We start from the raw sequence: 24,094 nt of genomic DNA on the forward strand, positions 1-24,094 counted from the left end.
CATATGGTTCAAATGAGAGACACAGTGGCGTTCCCCTGTATTGTATAATCTTTGCTCTCTGAGTCACATAGCAGCAGTCTCTTCATCTGACTGTAAACCCAACCAATTTTAACCGGAAGTGTCTCTTCCTATTGTTATTCTCCAAAGCCTTGAGAGAACTTTCATTTTCCCTTTGTGTTAAACAGGAAGTTCTCCTAGTCTCCGGACTAAATATTCTTACACTAAATCATTGTATCTCTCTGGAGGCAATTATAAACTACACAACGAATAGTAAATGTCAATAAAATAACTGCGGTAACTCATAACCGACAGTTGACTCAGAAAAAGCAAAAGAAAACAAAAGTGTGTGCATCTGTTAGTTTTAAACACTCCTGAGCTTTTTGAAGTCAGTGAAAGGGCTACGTGATAACGCTCACACACGGACTCGGCGTACTTCAAATGACTTTGAGCGGAGGGAGGAAACGCGCGTGCACTTGGTTCAGTAGGACGCGCGCCAGCAGGTTGCTCCTCTTCTGATTGGCTGAAGGAGCCGATAGTGGAAAGCACCTGCTCCAATCTAACACGCGCGTCTAAAGCAGAGACCCATGCGCTCCTGCACAGACAGCACGTACACAAGTTCAGCAAGCGCGCAGCTCTCCAATAAAGGTAACCAATCATCAATATTCCGTTTCCTATAGTTTGCCCTCGAATGCATACTCGTTAGATTTATTCTGGAGATCCTATAGAGTGATTCTTACAGTGTTTTATTATTATTATTATTATTATTATTGTATTTGGAATCTCAGGGTGAAACTGCAGGATTATTTATATGCCTGAAGATTAGTTCACTTGATGCGTCACCCACAGTTATTTGCACTGCTTTACTGAAAACATTAGCTATGAGAATGCGTTATAATAATAATAATAATAATCATAATAATAATAATAATAATCTATGTAACTTTTTATTTTTTAAATAAGGACACAATCTTAAATAAGATTTCTAAAAACTACCTGTTATATTGTATGCATGGCCTCGTTTCTATGATTTAGGTTACTACGCGCTAAGATGGGTGTGTCACCACCATTAACAATGAACCTGATCTTTTCGCTTTGTTGTTGCCGCGTCTTAAATCTGTATAAAGATGCGCGAGCGTCGTGCGTGATCGTTATGACTCACTTCGGATCAGTCACTCGATTCTTCGTTTAAACGAGCCGACTATACCGAGTACATTCTCCTCTACGCCTTTTTTTGTGTGTAAACATCTGTAACCGACACTGGCTGTTTCATGCTGTTGTTTTGTCTACAAGTGGGATTCGTTTGTGTCTGGCTAAACGAGCTACATTTCCATTTTTCCCAATTGAATTAATATGTTAACCTGTATGCTGGGATTTACACCTAATTACCACCTAATCAATTACCAAGTCCCGCCTGAGAATCGATTCGCCTGACTCGGTAAAAACAGAGTTCTCCAGAATGAACCGATTCGCGCGTGAATTGCCAAGACATTAATCCTGTCATTAGCATGTGACTGAGCGCTCGAGCGTCGCGCGCGTTTCCGTCATGAGCACCGAGAACTTTTTCAAAAGACCATACCAGTAAGGCAACTTTACTGTCAGGACTTTACTGCATGACAGTAAATAGCACAATATACCTCGTGATGCGACGCAACGGCAATATATTCTACGTGGAAGGTTCTTATTGATGCCATGTGGCAGCGTCAACAAGCTCCTTCAGTGGGCTGCTGAATGAATATGACAGACCGAGCAGACTACAGTTTTAGCACTTACTTGCTTTTTGTATTGCCGCACAAAAGTTCGTATTATGCATGTTGCCTTTTCACATTTTTTTTATGCATATTTGTTATAATTTGCCTAGATTCCCCTTTAGGCACAGTGGCAGGATTGAGGGTTCGATTCCCACCTCCGCCCTGTGTGCGTGCATTTTGGATGTTTCCTCCGGGTACTCCGGTTTCCTCCCCCAGTCCAAAGACAGGGTGATTGGCATATCTAAATTGCCCGTAGTATGTGAATGGGTGTTTGAGTGTGTGTGCCCTGCAGTGGATTGGCACCCCATCCAGGGTGTCCCCCACCTTGAGTCCCCTGGGATAGTCTCCAGGCTCCCCACGACCCTGTGTAGGATTCCCCTTGAATACTGAATCAGGAAATTCAATGTGGTTCGATGTGAATAAAATTGTTTTTTTTGTTTTTTTTATGTTTAACTGTTATTAATCATTCATTCGTTCATGTTATTAATCATTCATCTTCAGTGACAGCTGAGCTGATCAGTGGATTGCAGTGGATTCTGGATTGGATGCAGTTCACTCACACACTCATTTACATCTAATGGTAATTTAATATAGATAGTCCACCATTAGACCATAAAACTAGAGAACCCAGACAAAACCCACAGGGATACCGAGACAACATGCTGCCATTTGGGGAATAGCCAGACCTTCTACAGTGAGATGGTCAGGTTTAGACCTTGTGACATTATTGGAGTATACAATGTAGGATAGGGGAAAATGACTAATTCTAGAAAATACATAATGAGGCTACTCTATCTGAACAGGATCTCCATCTGACATAAAAGTCACACACATAAGCAACAGTTGTCTGTCATTTAGCGAGCTACAATAAGTCACAGCAAACATAACATTAGGTTCCATCTTATAAAGGGCTATTTATTATTAGCTAGTGGTTATCAATAGCTAATAATTCTGCATTCTGTTATTGTTGTAACCAATTTTTCACCGCGAGATTTACCAAGTCATTCAGTTGTGCATCATGACATTGTTTAACCACACACATCATGATTCTTGAAGACGTTTTTGCAGTGCGTGATATGTATCGTATGACGTGTATTGCTGTGCTAGCAGTACAGTAGTGTTGCATTCAAAATAAAACTTGTTCCATACTTTATTTAATGTCTACAAAAATCAGTTCATTTTTTTTTATTGATCTATTTATGTATTTATTGAAAAAAAACAGAACAGCTTCTTACAATATTATAGCTTTTCATAATATTTGTATAATATTTTACAATTTTAAATATTAACTACAACATTTTAACATCAAGTCAGTGCTTCCCTTAAGTTTGTAATAAAGAAAAAAAAAACAACAACAAAAAAACAATTTAATAAAGATATATGATGATATCCATGAAAAGTGCATTGTGACAAATGGCGTAAATGTAAATATAAATTAAATATCAAATAGGCATAAGGATCTGCACTCAAAGAAGATGATGTCTCGCATAAGTAAAAGGAATATGATCCTTCAAGAAAACATTATTTGTTACAGATGCCCTTCTGTAACAGCTGTATGCAGACCACTCTTCCTGTGTCCTTGAATGAACTCTTACAGTACGGGATTAAAAGCTGTGCTGCTGAATGGCTCCGCATATAAAGTTGAATTACGTTCTGCAGTGTTTGTAGAAACCCAGCCAGAAATGAGCACTATAAGAATTATACTGCAGGTGAATTATAGGACATAGGAGTCAGTTCAACACTGGGAGTTATTCCAACACTGTAGGTGTATAATGTGTCTCGATTCTTACTTTAGTTACTTTAAATCTTATCTTACTTCTCCACTGTGAGAACTGATTTTGCTAAAGACCTGTGGCCATTCCTGGTTAAACCAGGCGCTCAGCATTGCGTATGCCAAAAATAAAGCATGTCCTGGCAACATAGCACCAACTGCATGACCTCTTGCCCTTATTTAAAAATAATAAAGTACAATAGTGTGAAAAAATATCTCGCCATGCTTGTCTCAACAATCATTTTTTAATGCAGGACTGCAATGTTTGCCACACTATTTAAGCTATTTTGACAAATGAATTATGCTACATGCCGAATTACAAACAATACACACTTGTTATGACAATCAATGCGGAAATCACCGTCTGACTCCATTTCCCATAATGCACCTTCAGCTACAAACATGGCCACCGTGGAATCCAATTGTGCGTCCCAGTTCGCCTAGATATACTATGCACTAAAAGTATGTGCTCTTTTTGTGAAGAAAAAGTACATACTTTTGAGTGTATAGCATAGAAGTGTGTATGTACTGGGACGTACTAAGACGTCACGTAACGGAGAGATCGTTGTCGTCTTCCACACCCTGTCACCGTAAACACATCCCACGTTGTAGTTCGGCTTTTCTTCATTCATTATTCCTTATACAATTTATACAAAATAATTTCATTTACCATTCCCTCGATTTATTTTTCCACATTTCATTTACAGCTCTATAAAATGCGCCCTACCTTATGTAAGTTCTTACGCTTAAATGATGAAGACGCGTCGCCGAGGTTACACTCGTCCGTCCTGGTTGCAGGTTGAATTCGGCGATGCAAACCGTCACGAAACTCCTCCTCCCTTGCGCAAGGAGTTGTGGGTAATATTAGCTGGAAAAGTGTCCACGGATCCACACTTCAAAAATTTACCGGAAGTAGTGCACCATCCGGGTATCACTGGGATACTCATTCTAATCTCGGATACTAGTTAGGATGGATAGTAGGCAAATTGGGACGCAGCATAAGACTTTGCGAAATATTCGTTCAGCTCTGTTCACGCATCTGACATACTAAGCTCATGTTTGCTCGTTCTGGCTTTGACACTTGTTTATTTCCTGATCATAGCTTCTGAATACCTGCTTGTACAACACCTGACCATTTGTCTGATTCTGGATTCGGATATTGATATCGTGCTTTGGATTTGTTTGTGCTTGCCAGTCTTTATTTTTAACGAAAACGTTCACAGCACCTGTCGTCGTCTCCGCTGCCTGACATATATGATATGATTTCTATTACTACTACTACTAATAATAACAAAAATGTAATAATTGTAATTTAAATGTAAAAATGTAATTTCTGAATTTTAGTTTAATTCAGTTTTACTTGTATAACAATTCTAACAGTAGAAATAGTCACAAAGCTTCTTTACCTAATCTTAATTGACCTAATCTATAAAACCTTAATCTTGTGCCCTAGATGCTCTCGTCCCGTGTGCTGCTTCGGGGTTTGCGGGCTGAGACCGGGCTCTGGAGGAGCCTGTCCACCTCGACCAGAGCACTGGCTTCACACAGTCGCAGTGAGAGTCATTAATACACATTCACACTTTAAATACAGTACACACATACCTTGTATCGCCACATAAGATTTTCAGGTATCTTCTCTCTCTGATGTACTTTTCATTGTTAATGTCATTGTAAAACCTGAAGGAGATCAAGCAGGATCACTTCCACCTCCTTCAACGTCATGCTACGGGATACGTTCACACTTCCTTTAGTAGTACTAATTCCTCAGTATCCATTATCGAAAAAAAATACATTCCTGATTACTACAAGTGTATCCCCATTTACTATCATAATGTAAACTTGGAGATAAATTTCTCAACTGTCAAGTATACTATTTACTTTGTGATATATGAGTATGTCTAAATATACTTGCGAAACGTGCACTAGCAGCTAAGTGAGCTAGTTTTCGATATACTATTAACAACATGCCTATGAGACTTATTTCATATTTTCTAAACACTTATTTGGACTTATATTTGTTCCATGAGATTATGTCTAAATGATACCACAAACCTTCAAAATATTGAATCTGATTGGTTGAAAGCTGTTGATTAATTTCCCATGACAGCACCACTCTAACAGTTAGTGACACAATCCAAGATTAATCATTTCAGCATAATAAAATGAACGGATTATAAAACGTGTCGAAAAACATATCATAGTTAATGTGGTGAGGTTTACTGTAGCTAAACGTTAATATAACGTTTATAATATAACGTAAGAATGATTTACGAAGGGACTTTCCAGTGTTGATGGTTTGCGGACCTCAGTTTCTCAGCAGGTTGCATTTTTCAAGTTTTATTAACTTGAAGCGAAAGAAAGAAAGAAAGAAAGAAAAAAAAAAGAGAAGCTGGTTATGACAGGAACTAACTTGTTTCACAGACGTTCCACAACATTACGTATGATTATAAATGATGTGGCGTTCATTAATAACTAAATTGTTATCAGTGGCAAATTGCTGTGGTATTAGAGGAATAAAACTTTTTGGGACACGGTATTATAGGAGAATAATCCACTGTGAGCGGTGATGCATCCCAGGACCGTCCCATTACATTTTATTCCTTACAGAATTAACTGCATCTACTTAAATACCTAAGTAACAATTCGCTTCCATTATATTATCACGGTGATAACCTAATAAACTGCATGCTTATTAATCAGTTGAAAGAGTGAGGAATGTAAGAAGAACCCACTGGTTGTTCGCGGGTGTTAAAATTTACTCAGTCAATATCACGTTATAGTATAGTACGTGTGTATTGTATCTCAAATTTATAGGTAAATATGAGCCAGTTTGTCAGGTATCAGGTATCAGGTTGTCAGATATCCAAAATACTACAGACATTTATGAATGTAAACAAAAGTTTTTGTTAAACACTGCGCTTTCATTAGGGTTAGGGTTAGGGTTGCTTGTGCTTGTGCAACTTGAGCTCATACCTTAATATGTTGTGGAACATTAAACGTAATACATGGCCTCCAGTTAATTATTTGGCAGGACCAGGCAAAAGTCTGTTCACACTGAGAATCACGTTATCATTCCACCATTGAATTGGAATAATACTATGATCAATCATGTCAAGGTTTAGGATCTTTTGGTCTAATTCAGTTTAAGTTCTCTGTGTCACTCATTATAAGATACAGTACATAATAGTTATCATGGATTAAGCATTTCATCGCCGTAAAATAGAGGTAGAGAAAAATACCCTTTTGCATTCAATAGATTGATTCGTAGCCACGCCTTATTGACATACAATCGCAGGAAATACCATCCTATAAACCAGGGATTAATACAACTCCACACATTACACAGTAGACGGCACTGCTTAATGATAGATTATTGGCATGCATGTTTAATTTAAATGAATCAACCTGCTGATCAGTAATTGTCTGTGTGTTTCTTTACTCTTAGGTGTTGATGTGATTGACTGCAGTGTTCCTCAGTACAATAACCGTCTGGATACACCACTGACTGATATCCCATTCGTCAGAAATCTCACTCCTGAGCAGAAGATGCTGAAGGAGAAAGAGAAGGAGTCATGGACCAAACTCACCGAGGAGGAGAAACTAGCACGTAAATATGACTATGGGGATTAAAATCGTTCAAACCGTACTGTTTTGTTTCGCCGGATTAACAGCACAGACAGTGCATTGCTTCTCGTGAGCTGGTTTGATGTAGAGATCTGCCCTTCAGTTACAGCTCGCAGCATATTTTCATGCAGTTGTTCACTACATCCGTTTCCTATTAGTTTCACTGTAGTACTTGAATAATTCCTGGTGAATAGGAATAGGAAGCCTTATATTTAATAAAGTTTTGTAGTAAACCACTTTTTAGTAATGAACCCTACCGTATCTTACTGCAACTTAAAATCTTAAGAGTAATGAGTATAATAATAATTCCCAACTCTAGACATGTGTGCTGTTTTTAAACATCTTATATTTTATAAATGACATAATTTTAAACACAAACAACAGAATAGTTAAGTGAGACATGCATATTATTTATTATGTATTTAGTCATTTTGGAAATCGTTTTATTGGCAATTAAAAAAAACTACATAAATACACAACATGACACAGGCTAGATTTTTTTTTTATTATTAAGTATGTAAATGTAGGTATATTTAATTAGATGAAAAATTGTTTCATATATAAATATGTTTGTGGAAAAAAGAAACCCTTCAAATACTAAGAGTACTCACAAAAACAACTGGGAAAAGAGTAATTATGATATCTGTTGTTTTAAAAAATTACCCAAATTCCCAAATTAGTTTGTATGAAATCAAATGAATTTGGAACTCACTTGTTACAGTTGTTATGAATTTTTCATTAAGGCAAGTTTAAGACTCATCTAGATGCCAGGACAAATAAACAATAACCTGTAAATTCTAATTGCTTTAATTACATTGAAGCACAGAAGCAAAACATATTCATTTAAAGCTAAGGAGCATTGTCTGAACTGCACTGATGTAAACACATTCAAATCCACTAGGTATGGACTTAATTCCATTACAATCCAATTTGATGGCATTTAACGTTATTTATTTATTTATTTATTTTAAAAAAATGGACCCAACTGCATGCTGTAACAGTTTAGCGGAATTGTGTTGCAGTGCCAGTGCAATAACCACAAGGTGTCAGTGTTGCACTATAATTCCTGTTTGCGTTAGGTTTCGCATACAGTACGCTGCATGATACTAAAATGTCTTGTATGTGGTTGCGATTTGAAACAGGGTTGAGTGCTCAATACATGTAAATAATGTACAGTGTTCATGTTTTTTTCACAGTGTATAGGCTCTCATTTCAACTGAGCTATGCTGAGATGAGGAAGGGCTCTGATGAGTGGAAGACAGTGCTGGGAGGGGTCTTCATTTTCCTTGGCTTCACAGGCCTGTTGGTGTTGTGGCAGCGTTTGTATGGTGGGTATAAAAAGTCATCCTCACCTGATTCACTTTCAGACAGACATTTATATCAGCAACATTAGACATCAGACTCCATTTGAACTTGTAATGATATAGAGTGAGGGATACATAATATTGTATAAATAATATAGAAGACTACCTCTTCACCAAGCACTTGAATTGTCACTTTGCTAATCTATTTTTTAAAAGTCATCCTTGTCCCTGGCCTAATGAACTAGCATGAGAATGTGTTTTTGATAGAGATTTCAAAACAGGTCTGTAAGTCGCTCTGGATAAAAACGTTTGCCAAATGCTGTAAATGTAGAAGAACAAAAAGGACAAAATAAAAGGACAACACACACACACACACACACACACACACACACACACAGTGGGGGATATAAGTATTGAACGCGTCAACATTTTTTCAGTAAATATATTTCCAATGAGTTTATTCACATGGAATTTTCACCAGACTTTGGTATTGACTCAAAAAAATCCACACATATAAAGACATTCAAACATTAAAGTCTATAAATGAAGTCATGTGTAATAAAGAGGAATGACTCAGGAAAAAAGTATTGAACACGCCAACTGAAATGTATTTAATACTTAGTGGAGAAGCCTTTGTTTGTAATGACAGCTTCAAGACTCTACCTGTATGAAGAAATTAGTCACAGTATTCAGGTGTGATTTTGACCCATTCTTCTAAACATATTGTCTTTAAATCTTGTTCAATTGGATTAAAGTCAGGTGATTGACTGGGCCATTCTAACAGCTTGATTTTTTTTCTCTGAAACCAATTGAGAGTTTCCTTTGCTGTATGATTTGGATCGTTGTCCTGCTGGAAGGTCCACCTACGTCTCATCTTCATCATCCTGGTGGATGGCAGCAGATTCTTCTCAAGAATCTCCCAGTAAAGGGCTCCATTCATCGTTCCTTCAATTATATGAAGTCTGTACCACGTGATGATAAACAGCCCCTCACCATGATGCTTCACCTCCAAACTTCACTGTTGGTGTAGTGTTTTTAGGGTATGTGGAGTGCCATTTCTTCTCCAAACATGGTGTGTAGTATGGCAGTCAAAAAGTTCAGTTTTGCTCTCGTCTGACCAGACTACACTCTCCCAGTATTTCATAGGCTTGTCCAAATCAGTTGCAGCAAACTTTAAACGAGCTTCGACATGCCTTTTCTTTAGCAATGGAGTCTTGCAGGGCGAGCGTGAGTGCATCGCCTTTTGTTTTCTCTTTGACGATGGTACCTTGGGCTACTCTTCCGACTCCCTGGTCAGAAATCTTGCGAGTAGCTCCTGTGCGTGGCCGGTTGATGACGGAGTGATGTTGCTTATACTTATTATTTTAATGTTTACTCCACCATACGTAACAGTAGGGATTAGTACTTTTCTTCTTTTATGCCATACCCACCTTGAATGTTGCCAAATTGGCACATTTTTTTTCTGGCACACTCTCCAAATAGTTTATTGGCATAGAGATAGAGATGGTATCTAACTGTAGATTCGGAGACTTTGGGACCTCAAAATGCTAGCAACTTCTGCAAATCTCCAACTGCGATCTTTGGAGAATTTGTTGCCTCTCTGACCATTGTGCTAACTAAGCACAGATACATTGTTATAATGGATTGAAATGTTTTGATTTAAAAACTTTTAAACTGTAAATACCCTTAATGTGATTATTAATAAATATTTATAATGGAATTCTATGTGCTTTTTAGAAGAAAAGTTGCTCCCTGATTACTGGCCAATCTTTTCAAACTATTGTGTTTCTGCTGTTATTTTATTACAGCGTATACTCACATTTTTAAGTTCCTGGAATCCTTGATACAGTATTTGTAGATCAGTTGTAAAATGAAAGAGGTATGTTTTCCTTTGGTGTTCATGGCATTGCTGATTTCACAGCCAGAAAAATGTACTGATATCACCTTCCCTTTCTTGTTGTACCCTGACCTGCTTCCTTAACCAGCTGATGTTTCTGAGATTTCCTGGAAGTTACAGTTTATTTGTTACTAAATTGGTACTAGGTGTCATAAACTGTCTCGTTTCACAGACTTGTTCCTACAGCCTCGGAATCAATTGACGATGAAGGACTTTTCTCTGAAATGTCCTGTTTTGCTGGAAACTTGGTTCATACTTTTTTTTTTTCCTTTAACTACATCCACTATTATTACTGAATTACACTGCAGTTATTTCCTCGATACTTATTCATAAATATAAACTTTTCCGGCGAATCCAGCGAGTAAACCGCGAAAGAGGTGGGAAAGGGTGGAATCATACCAGCTTTTTCACCTGCAGGAGACACTCTCTGTCTGGCAGCCCGTCCTTGGTGCTCACACTCAGTAATTGGACAGTGCTGGGTTGCTGGCCATTGCTTCCAGAAACTGAAAGGGACCAAAAAAAAGCTAAAGATGTAGCTGTTTGAACTCAGACTTCATTTAAGAAAATCCCCAGACCCCAAAACTAGCACCTCCACTCTTTCCAAGGCTGTCTGTGTATGATTGATGGTGAGCAGTTGATAATGAACACGCCAGAGCAAAAGCCTTTTGTGTGTGTGCTGGGAATAAGAAAGGAATTGGGGGGGGGTGCATGTGATTTAGAACCACGGTCGGATGCAGCTGAGACTTGCATCTCCCACCTTGTGTCTTGGAGGCCTTGGCTCTTTGAGGAAGGAAGTCAGGAGAGAAAAGAACGGGAGTGTTGAGAGTAGGGTTGTAACTGAATAAGAGCAGATTATAGTGAATGAACTGGCACTAGAGATGTACATCAGGCCTAGGATGCAACAAAAAGTGGTCGTGGGAGATTTCTTCTTTCAACAAGGCATGAGCAATCAGCCAGATGAAGCTTAAGGCAGAAAAAAAAGACCATGTTTATTAGCATGAACATACTGTGTTAGTTCATCCATCCTTAATAACTACATGGCCAAAGTCGTGGTGTTTTAAATGAGGCTACAGGTTTGTTTAAATTTTGGGAAATAGAATCACTAAATTCTTTAGAAAGCATCCTGGGCAGGTAAAAACGAACAAACAGACAAAAATTAACCGCTTGAGCATGATTTAAAAGACCCTCCTGTGTCCTTCTGTAGTCGAGACCCATTATGATCTTGAACGATGTAGATGAGGTTGAGGATTTTATTTTTTTTCAGTGTGTTTCTCAGAGGGATCGGGGTTAAAAATAAAACCAAACAAAGAAAGACAGCTTTTCTGTTTTAAGCCATGCCCACTTCACGGTTACATCTAAATACAGGTACAGATATGGATATTTGGAGCACTGTACAGACACAGGTAGTGGCATTGCGCTAATCCCCTAGTAGAGACAGAGCAGAGGGAAAGCGCAAAAAAAAAAAATAGCGAAATAGAGAAACATTACGGCTAAGTTTTGAGTCAAAGTGAGTGAAGGAAAAAGAAGAGAAGGGAAAACATTCATTCCAGAAGTCAGTTGCGAATGGGGTATTTCCCACGCTGTCTACTTCATGTTGGAACTTGAAAAGCGAGGGAATGCACCTCATTAGGCATTAAGCACTCGCCGGGGGTTGACTTAGGAGACACTCAGCAGACTTGAAGGCTTGAACACACATAAAAGAAGTGGTGAAAAATGTGTTCAGATTGGGTCGAAATGATACCTGACTCGATGATAAATGAATGTGACTCAGTTTCACAATATTACACGGTGGCTGCCTGAGTGCGTGTCTGTGTGTAGAAATTCTACCTGATAGTACTGAAGCAGGAGTAGTGTGCTTCCCTTTGGCTGCACTCTCACTCATTTGTTTATTCCATTCCTGTTTTCTAGTCAGAAGATAAGAGTAGACACTTCATCAGGTGCCGCGTCTGTCGGGACAATTATTAGCTCTTTATCTTTGTTTTGCTGACAGAGCTGATGTGTGAAAAGTGTGTTGTGGTGTGTTTATGTGTGTGGTGGGGTATTTAGGGGATTTCACACAATTAACTGTTTCTTTCATTCCTCTTTTTATTTCCTTTTTAGATTTTGTTACTACTTTGTTACTACTGACATCCTGGGCCCCATTTTATCCAAGACAATGAGTTTATTTTATCCAAGGCTGTTTCTGAAAATACTGAAAATACAGTGTGTGCCAAGTTCGTGAGGAAAACAGAGTTTCAAACCAAAACGTATATTCATTCTCAAACCATTTTCACCATTATGTTTCATTTAATTCCACCAAAGAAAGAATTTGCAAAAGTTAGTGTTTGTAGTGTGTGACTTTTTTACAGCATGCGTTTTTTAGAAACATATGTGAGAAGTATTTTTTTTTTTTTTGTGCCTTTACTGCCCCAGAGCTCCAGGGTTCAATCCTGAGGCCTGTTTATTGTCTGTGTGGAGTTTCGTACTGTATGTTCTCCCTGTGTCCATGCGGATTTCTTACGGGCTCTCCGGTTTCTTCCCAAAAACATGCCAGTAGGCGGATTAGCCACTCTAATGCTGAGTTTGTAAGTAGTAATGGTAAAGTGGTAAAGTTGTAATAATGTGATTTCCCTCCATGAAAGCATGTCTTGAATAAATGTTCTTCAAACATTCATGCAATGATTTTGACTGACATTGCAATTCAGCAACAACAGCAGACAATAGCAAGCAGCTTAGCAACAAGCTAGCGGGCTAACGTTTATGATGACTCTAACACTGATGATCACCTTCTCAAAACATGATTAAGCATGGTCAGGGTTATAGATTTAACCACATACTGTGTCTTTATATTCAGAGATCTAAAGCCGATACTGCTGTAAACCCCAAGCTGATGAGTTGAAATTGTGATTTGAGGGGGCGTTTTCAGTGGCTTTTACCGGTTGTAGGCAGGGAATTAGAAGTTGCAAGTTCACCTCAAATGCAGCATAAATTTCCAACTAAGTGTAAATGTGTGTGTGAATGTGTGTGTGCATGGTGCCTTGCAGTGGACTGGCATCTCATCCAGGGTGTATTTCCACCTCAGCTTACCAAAGCTGAATAAATGAGGATTGATACTGAAGAATGGGATATTAAAAAGAAAACTGAAATATCGGAACTGTCATCGCACTTTCACAAAAAACAAAAAACAAAAAAAAGATATACAGAAAGTTTAATATAGAATCACTGATCAGTTTGTCCCTCTGGAACTCTATATGGAACCCTACAACTAAGTCTTTTCCTATCAGACCGGGGTCAAAGTAGAACCATTTATGGAAGCTAAAAACCCTTAACTATCCAATAAACGCTTCTGGTGAACACTAAATATGATATATGCTTTGTTTTGCTTCTCCCATTCAGGAGCTATCACCCGGTTCCTGAATGTAGTCGACGTCTCAGTAGGTTTTTGTCCAGAAAATCAGATTCTCTTTGTTCATTTCAGCAGGCAATTGAAAAAGGTCTATAATTTAATCTTTAATGATTCCTGCCCTTATAACGACACACCCACATCAGTCAAAGAAACTGCGACCACAGACTCGATCATCAGGTCCGTACAAAGTGGCCTTCATGTCATCAATCCAGACAAGCTTGCTGAAATCCGTTTACAGATACTTTTGTTGATGTTTCTCACTTAGTGGAGATTTTGTCTGCACCGACCAGACTTTTCCATTGGCTTTGAGTTTGCAACAAACTGTGGAAAGTGAAATTTGTTATCTGTGAACTGAAACCCAGTGGATTAATTGTAACAATGTCTGTCCAACTTTCTAGAAGACACCAACCATGTTTTCACACATATTCTCTCTTTGAATTAAATCTATTCATACTATGACGGTCAGAGCCCAAAATTAGTGATATTTTCAGAATTATATATATATATATATATATATATATATATATATATATATATATGCAATTATTCAGACTCTTTAGCGTTTGATAAGTCTTTCTTTGTGATCGTTTTGTCTGTGCAATGTCAAAATGATTAGCATATTAAGTGAACTCACCTTAATTAGCATTTTATTACCATGTGGCACACAATAGCGTGCTTAATGGATGTCACTTGTTTTAAATTGGAAATGTACTTCATAATTTACCATTGGGTTTTCCTTAATTAAAATGAGAATAACAATGAGATAAGGTGCTTATTAACTAAGCACCTTATCTAAGTTTATAATGAGAATGCAGAAGACGTTTTAAAGGCAGGAAATAAGTTTTAAAGTGGATGCAACTGACACCTCTCATAGAAAACTATTTAAAAAAAAAAAAAAAACTGTAACAGTTAGTCCTAGCAAGACAAACTACCCAGTGTTCCACCAAGATACTGTGATATAAATTACTATAATATATAAATATATATCTTGCAGTTTTATTCCTCTTAAACCACAGCATTTTTTTTCAACAATTGCAAAATTTTATTTATTAATGAATGACACGTCATGCTTGTTAACTATTTACAGTTACATGCAACGTCCCGGAATGTCCACTAAACAAATGAGTCGCTGTTATAGCGGTTATAAACAGTCATTACCTCACCGTATTCTCTTTTCATCTTCTTTCTAGGCGTTATTAAGACAAAAAACTACGCAACTTGTCATGTTACAGAGAATGCAAAGCCCTCTGTCCCGAAGACTTTCCCTGTGATCAACAACTTACCGACTGTTACAAAATGCTTCCACCTTCCATAAATGTTAAATAAACGTCTCCTTACAGAAAGCTGTATAGCTCGTATCAACTATTACAAGCTCTTCTTTGTGAAGTACACATTTTCTAATCCTCTTTTCATGAGCCTTACAGCAGATTACGTGTAGCAGCTGCCGTACATGTCCCTGTGAATGAGATGTTACTATAGGAACGATAATGTATTAGAGCGAACAGATTAAGATAAAACATTTGAATTACAGCTGGCGGTACTGTCAGAGCTGCTGTTAGAGAAAATTCATCGACGTGTTCTGACCAATTATAGATCCGAGAATTCAGCAGCGCTGCGTTTCTCTGGGTTTTAGTTCTGTATTTATACGTTTTGTGGTTTTGATGAACATCAGACAAGTCTTATACTACAGCGCTTTTGAATGCTCAGTTCGGATTGGCCAGACGTTGATGGTGATTCATTTCCTAACTGCAACTCTTACAGTAGTTCTGGCTGTAAGGTTTATATCAATGCTCTCCTTTTGAATACGCTATCATTTCTATAGTAACGACGTACACAGAGACACGTATAGCAGATGTTCCACATAAATGGTTAAAAAGGTTGCTGATGAGGTGAAGTTCTCTGTAAGGACTGTTTATTTTCTGTTTATTTGGCATTTTTGTAAGGACTATCCAGTGTCAGTGCTTTGTAACTGTCAGAGATACGGTAAATCTGTAACTCGAAGTTTTTCCAACATGGAAAAGCCTTCAGGGCAGAGGGGTTTGCATTTTCTCTGTAATGTATTATTAACTTCAAGAGAGAGTAAGTCAGGCTGGTGAGGGAATGAATATTTATAGCTGTTATAAAGTTATAACAGGAACTAGCTTGTGGACAGTCCACCGTATTAGACATTACTATAAATGGGATAAAATGTACGTGTAGTTCTTTGTAAAACAAATGTAATTGTTGACAGATAACTGTGGTATGACAGGAAAACAATTCCACCACAATTTTGGGGGCGGTAGCGGTACCAGGTCATATCACACACAACCCTGTCATTTATTATTTTCCTGTAACAGTACAGCCTGTTTTTATCCCTGATTTAATCATCGTACCTGCCTGTGGTCAGCTCGCTTCTCCATTCTGTGTGTTCTGCAGTGTACGGAGACGTGCCGCACACGTTTTCTCCTGAATGGGTGGAGAAGCAAACCCAACGGATGATCGACATGAGGGTCAACCCTGTGCACGGCTTCTCTGTCAACTGGGACTATGAGAAGAAGCAGTGGAAGTAGAAACCCACTGCGTAACACAGTATCCAGAGCTTACAATAACCTGAGGTTCAAACCTTAACAGCTTATCACGTAATATATCAAATAAACACTGACTGCGATGTGAGCTTGTGTTTGATTTTCTGCTTTGAAGAACAAGCCATTTGTCAGTTTAAATTAAAACATCAGCCAAGATTTGTCCACTTTAGCATTAGGTCAGCATGGTTAATGTATTTTGAATTGAATAATTTAGAAAGGACATCCATGGGGTTTTATTGTTTGAAAGGCTTTGTTGTCCATCACCATATAAATAACCGAACCATTATCTAGGGAGTGTGACTGTGTTATTAGGGTTCATCACACGAATAAGAAATCTGCATGCAATCCAGGTCATGTAGTGACAATCAAGATTTGAAGATCCTCTTACACTATAAGAATACGAATAATAATAATAATAATAATAATAATAATAAAAAAACCCAGGCTGAAGCATGAGGTCATGCTGGACATATGGGTATCATTTTGGATTAAATCCTGCAACCCAAGATAAACCATGGACAATAAAATACAGCTTTACAGAACGGCAACCTTACCCAAAATTCATTTGGTTGATTTCTATCTAAATTATGAATGGTTGAGTCTATGTTCTTGTCATACATTCACACTTTTATAAGCTGCTTTATTCTTTACAGCAGTGGTCATCAACCCTGTTCCTGGAGATCTACCTTCCTGAAGACTTAGCTCCAACCATAATCGTGCCCACCTGACCATCTAATCATTCCCTGCATCCCAATTGGCATACTTATACTATGTACTAAAAGTATGTGCTCTTTTATAAAGAAAAATAAAAAGTACATACTTTTGAGTGTGCATTAAAAGAGTACGTAAATATTGGAACATACTGTACTAACACGCCATGTACAGGAAGAGAACACTGAAACGGTGGCTTAGTGTTTAGCACGTTCGCCTCACACCACCAGGGTTGGAGGTTCGATTCCTGCTTTTGCCCTGTGTGTGTGGAGTTCGCATGTTCTCCCTGTACTGCGGGGGTTTCCTTCGGGTACTCCGGTTTCCTCCCCCAGTCCAAAGACATGCATGGTAGGCTGATTGGCGTGTCCAAAGTGTCCGTAGTGTATGAATGTGTATGTGATTGTGCCCTGCCCTGAGAAAGTCCAGGGTGTACCCCGTCTTGTACCTGATGCTCCCTGGGATAGGCTCCAGGTTCCCGGTGAGCCTGAAGGATATAAGCGGTACGGAAAATGTCTGGATGGATTCCCTTGATTTATTTTTCCACATTTCCTTTACATCTCTCGAACACGCATACGTGAATTCGGCGACGCAAAAACGTCACAAAAACTCTTCTTCCCTTGCGCAAGGAGTTGTGGGCAATATTAGCTGAAAAAAGTGTCCATGGATCCACACTTCAAAAATCTATCGGAAACAGTACACCATCCGGGTGTCACTGGGATACTAATTTCAACATGCTACGATCTGGGACATACTAATTCTCATCTCGGGTGCTATTTAGTACAGATAGAATGCCGGTTGGGATGCAGGGACTGCTTTTTAATAAGTTCTTCATAAACTAAAACAGGTGTGTGTTTGTGTTTTTTTTTTTTTTTTTTTGGTTGGAGGTGAAACCTGCAGGAAGGCAGGTCTCCAGGAACAGGGTTGGTGACCACTGCTTTACAGTATGAACAACACTGACAGCAGTTGGCTATTTCAGTGCGCACAATATGTTTATCCTGCCCTATTTGCAAGTTAAACTACTCGAGGCTCTGCGATTCAAATTTGGGAAGCGCCGCACATTAAAACGTGACTATACACACACACACACACACACACACACACACACACACACACCAGGTTATAAATAGAAAAGGAGGAGAAGAAAGAAAAAAAAACAAAAAACGCACACGAATCAACAGGCCTACAGCCATCCATGTTCTGATGGGTCAAAGGCTATGCGTATAGCAAACCATTGTCCTAACAGCTCTAAATAGCACCATAATGAATAAGTAGTGCGCTGTATTCGGTTGTAAGTATTCCGTACCATTTCTAGTGCACTTTGAATGAGTACGAGGCCGTTTGGGATTTGGCCGCAGCCAGTAACCACTGAGAAAGATTGAATGGGTGACGTAGAGGAAGTGCCGGCCCTTAGGAGCAACAGCCTGCGCGTTCACAGCGTCTCCAATTACACACACACACACACACACACACACACACACACAGAGATTGAATGAGCGAAGCTTCAGTTCAGCAGCACTGTCGGGATCTTCATCGCGTGATGTTAGCTTTCTACTGACAAATGCTGGAATTGCTGATAGAGAGGGTAAAAGATAAAAGTGGAGCGCGAGCGTGCACTTCATACCGATTTCTCTTCCGTCTTTTTTTTTTTTTTTTTTAGGGTGACGCCGAATGCGCATGAAATTCAAACGCAGGGGAAATTGATTTCCGCCGCGCGCGCGTATTTATTATTAGCTATTATTATTATTATTATTATTATTATTATTATTATAATTATTATTTATTGAGGATCATATTTCCAGCTTGAAAATCCGAAGGAGGAAAGAAAAAAAAAAACCCACCCCACCACCATTGCGCATTTGCGCGGACGGACGAGCGACGCGTTGGAGCAGCGCCTGAATGAGCTGCAACTTTGCTCGGTGAAAAGAAAAAAAAAAGAAGAGAGAAAAAAAAAAAAAAAGGGGGCGTTCCGTGCTCGAGCGCTGCGATCGAGGCGGACGCTCGCGCACAGAAGCTCGCGGTGGTCCCGCCGCAAAAGCGCGCCTTCTCATCAGCCGCAGCTTTGCGCCGCACAACTTCGGGATCTCGCGTTCGCTTTCGTGGAACAGCGCTCTCATCCTCATGCTCCACGCAGTCGCCGCCAGGGCCCGGCGGGATCGTAAGAAGATCGACGCGCGAGACAGATGTGACCGGCGTGAAAATGGATCTCGTGTTGGTTTTGAGGTTTTGCTCCGCGACAGACAGTTTTCAGGTTGTTTCTGAGATGCGTTCCGAGTGACCCTCTGACATTACGCATTGCGCGTCAGCTCGATTCACGGCGTTTAAAAAAAACAAAAAACCAAAAAAAAAAAAAAATGGCAAACCAAAGTCCCTATGATAATCGGGATATCGTTGAGAAGTATCTGTATCACAAACTTTTGAAGCGAGGCTACGTGTGGGAGTTCCGCGCTGGAGCAGAGCAAGGCGACGGATTGAGGGAGCCGCCGGCGGAAGTTGTGGATCGCAGGCCGCACGCCGTCTTACCGCTGCACCGCGTTCTCCGGGAGGCCGGCGATGAGATCGAGCGGACGTACCAGCGCGACTTCGCGGCCATGTCGGACCAGCTGCACTTTACCCCGAGCACCGCGCAGCGCCGCTTCACCGCCGTCATCGAGGAGCTGTTCCGGGACGGCGTGAACTGGGGCCGCATCGTGGTCTTCTTCGAGTTCGGTAGCACCCTTTGCGTGGAGAGCGTGAACCAGGAGATGGCGTCCCAGGTGGACAACATAGCAAGTTGGATGACGGATTACCTGAACGGGCCATTGCAGAACTGGATTCGGGACAATGGAGGCTGGGTAAGTGCACACGCAAATCTAAACGCGCACTGTTTCTTTCTTTCATTCTTTCTCTTTTTTTTTTTTTAATGCACAATACTTCAATTTACATTTACACTGTTGTAATAATAGTCTCTTAGAAACGGTGCGTGTGCCTATTCCATACGCGCATGCGCACTAACAGCCTCCGTGTGTGTGGGGTGGGGGGAATGGGAAATCAAGCTTTCAGTTCCACGTGCTCCTCCTCATGCACATGTTCCGTCAGGACTGCTCTCTCGATTCGAGATCCATCCGCTGTAACCGTAAATAATCATTTGGCACTTATAGCCTAGTTCACTGTTCTTTATGAAAATAAGCGCTTTGCTTTCTGGACATCAACTCATTCATTCATTCATTCATTCATTCATTCATTCATTTTCTGTAACCATCACAGTGCACACTCACACACTCATTCACACCCAAAGGGACAGTTAGAATAGCTAGTCCACCTACATGCAGGTTTTTGGGCGATGGGGGGAAACCGGCGAACCCTGTGGAAACCCACGGTAACATGCGGAGGATTTGTGAAACTCCGTACAGACTGAAACATTGTAACATAAGTTCGGGCTCGAACTAGTTGACCCTGAAGCTGTGAGGTGGCAACACCAGCCACGCACCATCTATCAAGGCTTATTAGTTTTTGCATAATTGATCATCATCACACTGAGCTACTGCTGTGTGTTGTAGAATTGCATTAGTGTGCTGAATATTCTTCACTGTGCTTTCAGACATGATTGCAAAACTACCGAAACGGCGCACCAAAGTCAACAGTGTGAGATTTTGTAGTCAATAGTATGAGATTTCACACTGGTATAGGTTAACCATCTTAAGCATAACTATCTTAACTCAAATATGCGAGGAATGAAGTTTCTTCTTCTTCTTCTTCTTCTTTCGTTAGTAGGGGTATGGGGGTGTGCGGAGCTCTTTCTACAGCCTGCTGGTTCCTGCACTGCAGTGCTTGTGCGCTGAATAATTTACAGCTCAAATTGAAGCAGCCCATCACAGCTTCGTACACTTTTACATGAAAAGAGGAAATTTTAACCAGTATCTGGCTGCACACAGAAGCATCCCTCAGAAACTCGCTGTGCCGGCTTCTTATCCTAAAGAAAATCTTGAATCCAGTGTTATAATTTACACGCCGTGTTACGTTCAGGATGTTTTATTCCTGCACGTCTTTAATATCACCATGGCACGAGCATCGGGGATGGTACAGTCTAGATTCCGCTTAGGTTAGCCTAGTTTTTTGTTTTTATTTCTGGCTGAGAGCGATCAGGTGGGAGGGTGGTGGCCCAGTGGGACCATTATTCCTGTCTGGGCTGCGGATGGACTGGGGCAAAATTAATGGCGGTCATTACTTAACACATCTGCTGCAGGTTACTCTGAGATGGAGTAAAAAGCCTTTCTGACATGATGGGTTGAATAGTGAGTCAGAGCTGAGGGAAATGACCACTCAGCCATGCCACATCATCTGCTGTATTTCTCACTGTCAATCTTAACCTAACCGTCTACCGTTTACAAATTACATGAAAAGAAATAAATCTTATTACATGTGATGGAATGTAAGCAGCATATGAATGCATGTGTGTATCAAGGGGTGTGTTTATGAGACCGTGTTTTTAGGATGCAATTAGCTTGGCAGTACGTTAATGATGTTTTAATTCATGTTTGCATTATTCACAATGCAGCTACTCTCTTGGCCAGAGGCGATCCATGGTTAGTCCATTTTGTCAAGAAAATCATGCTTAGGTTTCACCTTAGATATTGCAAGGGAATTATTTTGCACAAAGATTGTATGTTGTACTTTTTGTGTCTTTAAATTTGCCTCTCCACATTTCTTTATTTTTTTCTCAATGTGGCATCTGTTTGATTATTTCTCGCACTATGACCAAGTCATGTGTGTTTCTGTATTCTTTCCTCTAATATTGGATTACTTAAATAGGCATCTTTATTGTTTCCTGTCAGTGTATTTCATCCATGGTCCTTGTACGTTGTGTTTTTATATTAATTAGTCTTAAGTCATCACTCAACCCCTGTCACTCACACAGCGACCACTATCAGATCAATAAACTGGTGGCTTTAATAATCCCAACCGTTTACACAGCTTTAATGAGGGTCACGTGTCCTTGCTAACAAACAAAAGTGTATACAGAGACTAAATCATCACAAAATGTGTACTCTTGGTGGAGAAAAAAAAAAAAAAAGATCCTGACTGCTTATGGTTTCCCACAAAGCATTTACATCATAATTTGAATATATAAAATGGGCTAAAACATAAATGCTCCTGAATGATTGTGTTCTCTCAAAAAGTGTAAATAGGACCTCTTGTTCATTCCTAAACTGGCTCGTATTTGAATTAATGTGATTAAATACAGGGATAAATGCATATGGAATAATTACTCAGTATGTGGAGAATACTGCACACGATTCTGCTGCTTTTTTTCATTGCTCTTCTTCCTGACACCCTGCTGAGGCTCCCTTTCTACCAAACACGTGATCAAGACCTTCATCTTATTTTGGTTCTTTTTCCGATTGAATCTGGCATGCAGTTGAGTTTCTGAAGACTTTCAAAAACCTGTATTTATATGGAGCAAGAAGCAGGAATTCTCACTGTAGTGGTGAATCATGTCAGTTTTGATAAAACAAAAGGAAATAATTGAACTGAATTGACTGTCACTGATTTTTAAATTTTTTTTTTTTTATAATATGATTCGTGTTAAGGTGTCCTGGTGGAACAGAGGGTAGTCTTTCACAGCTCCAGGGTCTCTGGTTCAATCCTGACCTCAGCCTGCTTAGTTGCTGTCTGTATGGACCTGGAGTTCCTTGGGGTTCCCAGGTTTCTTCCTAAAAACATGCTGGTTGGTAGACCAGCTACTCTAAACTGGTCCTAGGTGTGAAACTTTCTGTGCATGCTCTGCAATCCACTGGAGTCCCAGCTAGGGTGTATTCCTGTCTCATGTGTTCCTGGGCTAAGCTCTGGTTTCACTGCAACCCTGACCAGGATAAAGTGATTTAATGCGCAAATGATTCTTGTAAATGAGAACAGAGGAGGACTTTGAAGTGTTTTGAAATCCTAGCTCTTATGACAAATCTAGCAATAAGGAAGAGAGAAGCGTGATGTCCGCATGCTGAATTTACAGCTCCAAAACACTTTTTATTGAAAGCACAACGTTTCTACCATCAGCTCTTCATCAGGCACAATACCCATGGGGAATAAATTACAACTCTTTATAGAAGCAGGTAATCACCTTAATTAAGCTCACACTCCAAAACACGTGACAATCAATTCAAATCATGTGACGCACACAAAAATAAAATAACAACGAACAAAACAATCCACACAAGGATAACCCCTGCAGGAATATGTTATTAAATATTTCACTCTCTTACTCATAAGCTAAAATATATTATAAAGCACTATCAAAAATATAACAATATCTTTATTATTAAAAACTACACCTTTGATAACAGCAGATGAAGGGACACATACATCGCTATAGAAAAGGCTTAATATCAAAATCCTCATTCAGCCTTAATGGTGACAAAGGATTTAAAGTATAAACCCAAAAACACTGTTACCTTTGTAACAGTCTCTTCTCACAATCACAAATTGGTATAAATCTTCCCGTCGCAAATATTTACTTTAACGTCAAGAAAGCTGATACTCGCTCTGTCACATTCCATAGTAAACATTCTCACATTCTCAGTCCTTGAATTAAGACAACTCGAAAACGGCATCAACTCTGCAGGTGTAGCCTTCGTTATCATAAAAATATCATCAGCGTACCATTTATAAAGCAAAATCTTGGGAAAGAAAGGATTTGAATGATTTGAATTTGAAGGATTTAAAATGAAATCATTTTTACTAGGTTTCACATCAATTGATCTTTGTTTTAAAAAAAAAAAAATGTTCTAAAGCCAGTAAACCATCAGTATGAGGGATGCTAGCATATAGGCTCTGAACATCAAAAGTAAGAAGGAGGACATAATCAACAGGGACGTCAACACCATATAATGATTCAATAAAATCCGTGGAGTCTCTAACGTAAGGTGGCAAAGTACGTACAAACGGTTTGATGACAAAGTCCACATAGGATGAAATATTCTCAGTGAGACTGCCCAAACCACTCACTATAGATCGACTCTTCAAAGGAGTATGAAGGCCTTTATGAACTTTAGGCAACGTGTATATAGCCTAATGGGTGTAACTGGAAAATCTACTTTAAGAAATCCATACTCGTTTT

The 24,094-nt window shown here is 39.4% G+C and overlaps 2 protein-coding genes across 3 annotated transcripts in view; both read left to right on the forward strand.

The window, feature by feature from the left end:
* Nucleotides 1–537: 537 nt before the first annotated feature.
* LOC128599462 (cytochrome c oxidase subunit 4 isoform 1, mitochondrial) lies at nt 538–16,381 on the forward strand. Of its 2 annotated transcripts, XM_053611026.1 has the most exons (6): nt 584–645; nt 2,250–2,328; nt 4,973–5,072; nt 6,965–7,126; nt 8,340–8,471; nt 16,145–16,381. In XM_053611026.1, exons 2-6 carry the CDS (start codon nt 2,326–2,328, stop codon nt 16,276–16,278), a joined length of 531 nt encoding a protein of 176 aa, XP_053467001.1. In that variant the 5' UTR covers nt 584–645; nt 2,250–2,325; the 3' UTR covers nt 16,279–16,381. The 2 variants fall into 2 exon arrangements, with proteins under 2 accessions (XP_053467002.1, XP_053467001.1); XM_053611027.1 differs by lacking the exon at nt 2,250–2,328 and having other exon boundaries at nt 538–645.
* An 880-nt stretch (nt 16,382–17,261) lies between these two features.
* The window catches only part of bcl2a (BCL2 apoptosis regulator a), a 58,956-nt gene continuing 52,123 nt past the window's right edge, over nt 17,262–24,094 (forward strand). Inside the window, exon 1 of the mRNA XM_053611025.1 lies at nt 17,262–19,835. Coding sequence (XP_053467000.1) covers nt 19,356–19,835 — 480 coding nt within the window. The 5' untranslated portion in view covers nt 17,262–19,355. The remainder of the gene's footprint in view (nt 19,836–24,094) is intronic.

Source organism: Ictalurus furcatus, chromosome 23, assembly GCF_023375685.1.
Source record: "Ictalurus furcatus strain D&B chromosome 23, Billie_1.0, whole genome shotgun sequence".
NCBI classification, from domain to species: domain Eukaryota; kingdom Metazoa; phylum Chordata; class Actinopteri; order Siluriformes; family Ictaluridae; genus Ictalurus; species Ictalurus furcatus.

Coding starts and splice junctions, on each gene's coding strand:
- LOC128599462 (XM_053611026.1), top strand. Junction 7,127..8,339: donor CGAGGAGGAGAAACTAGCAC/GTAAATATGACT, acceptor TTTTTTTCACAG/TGTATAGGCTCTCATTTCAA. Junction 8,472..16,144: donor GTTGTGGCAGCGTTTGTATG/GTGGGTATAAAA, acceptor TGTGTTCTGCAG/TGTACGGAGACGTGCCGCAC.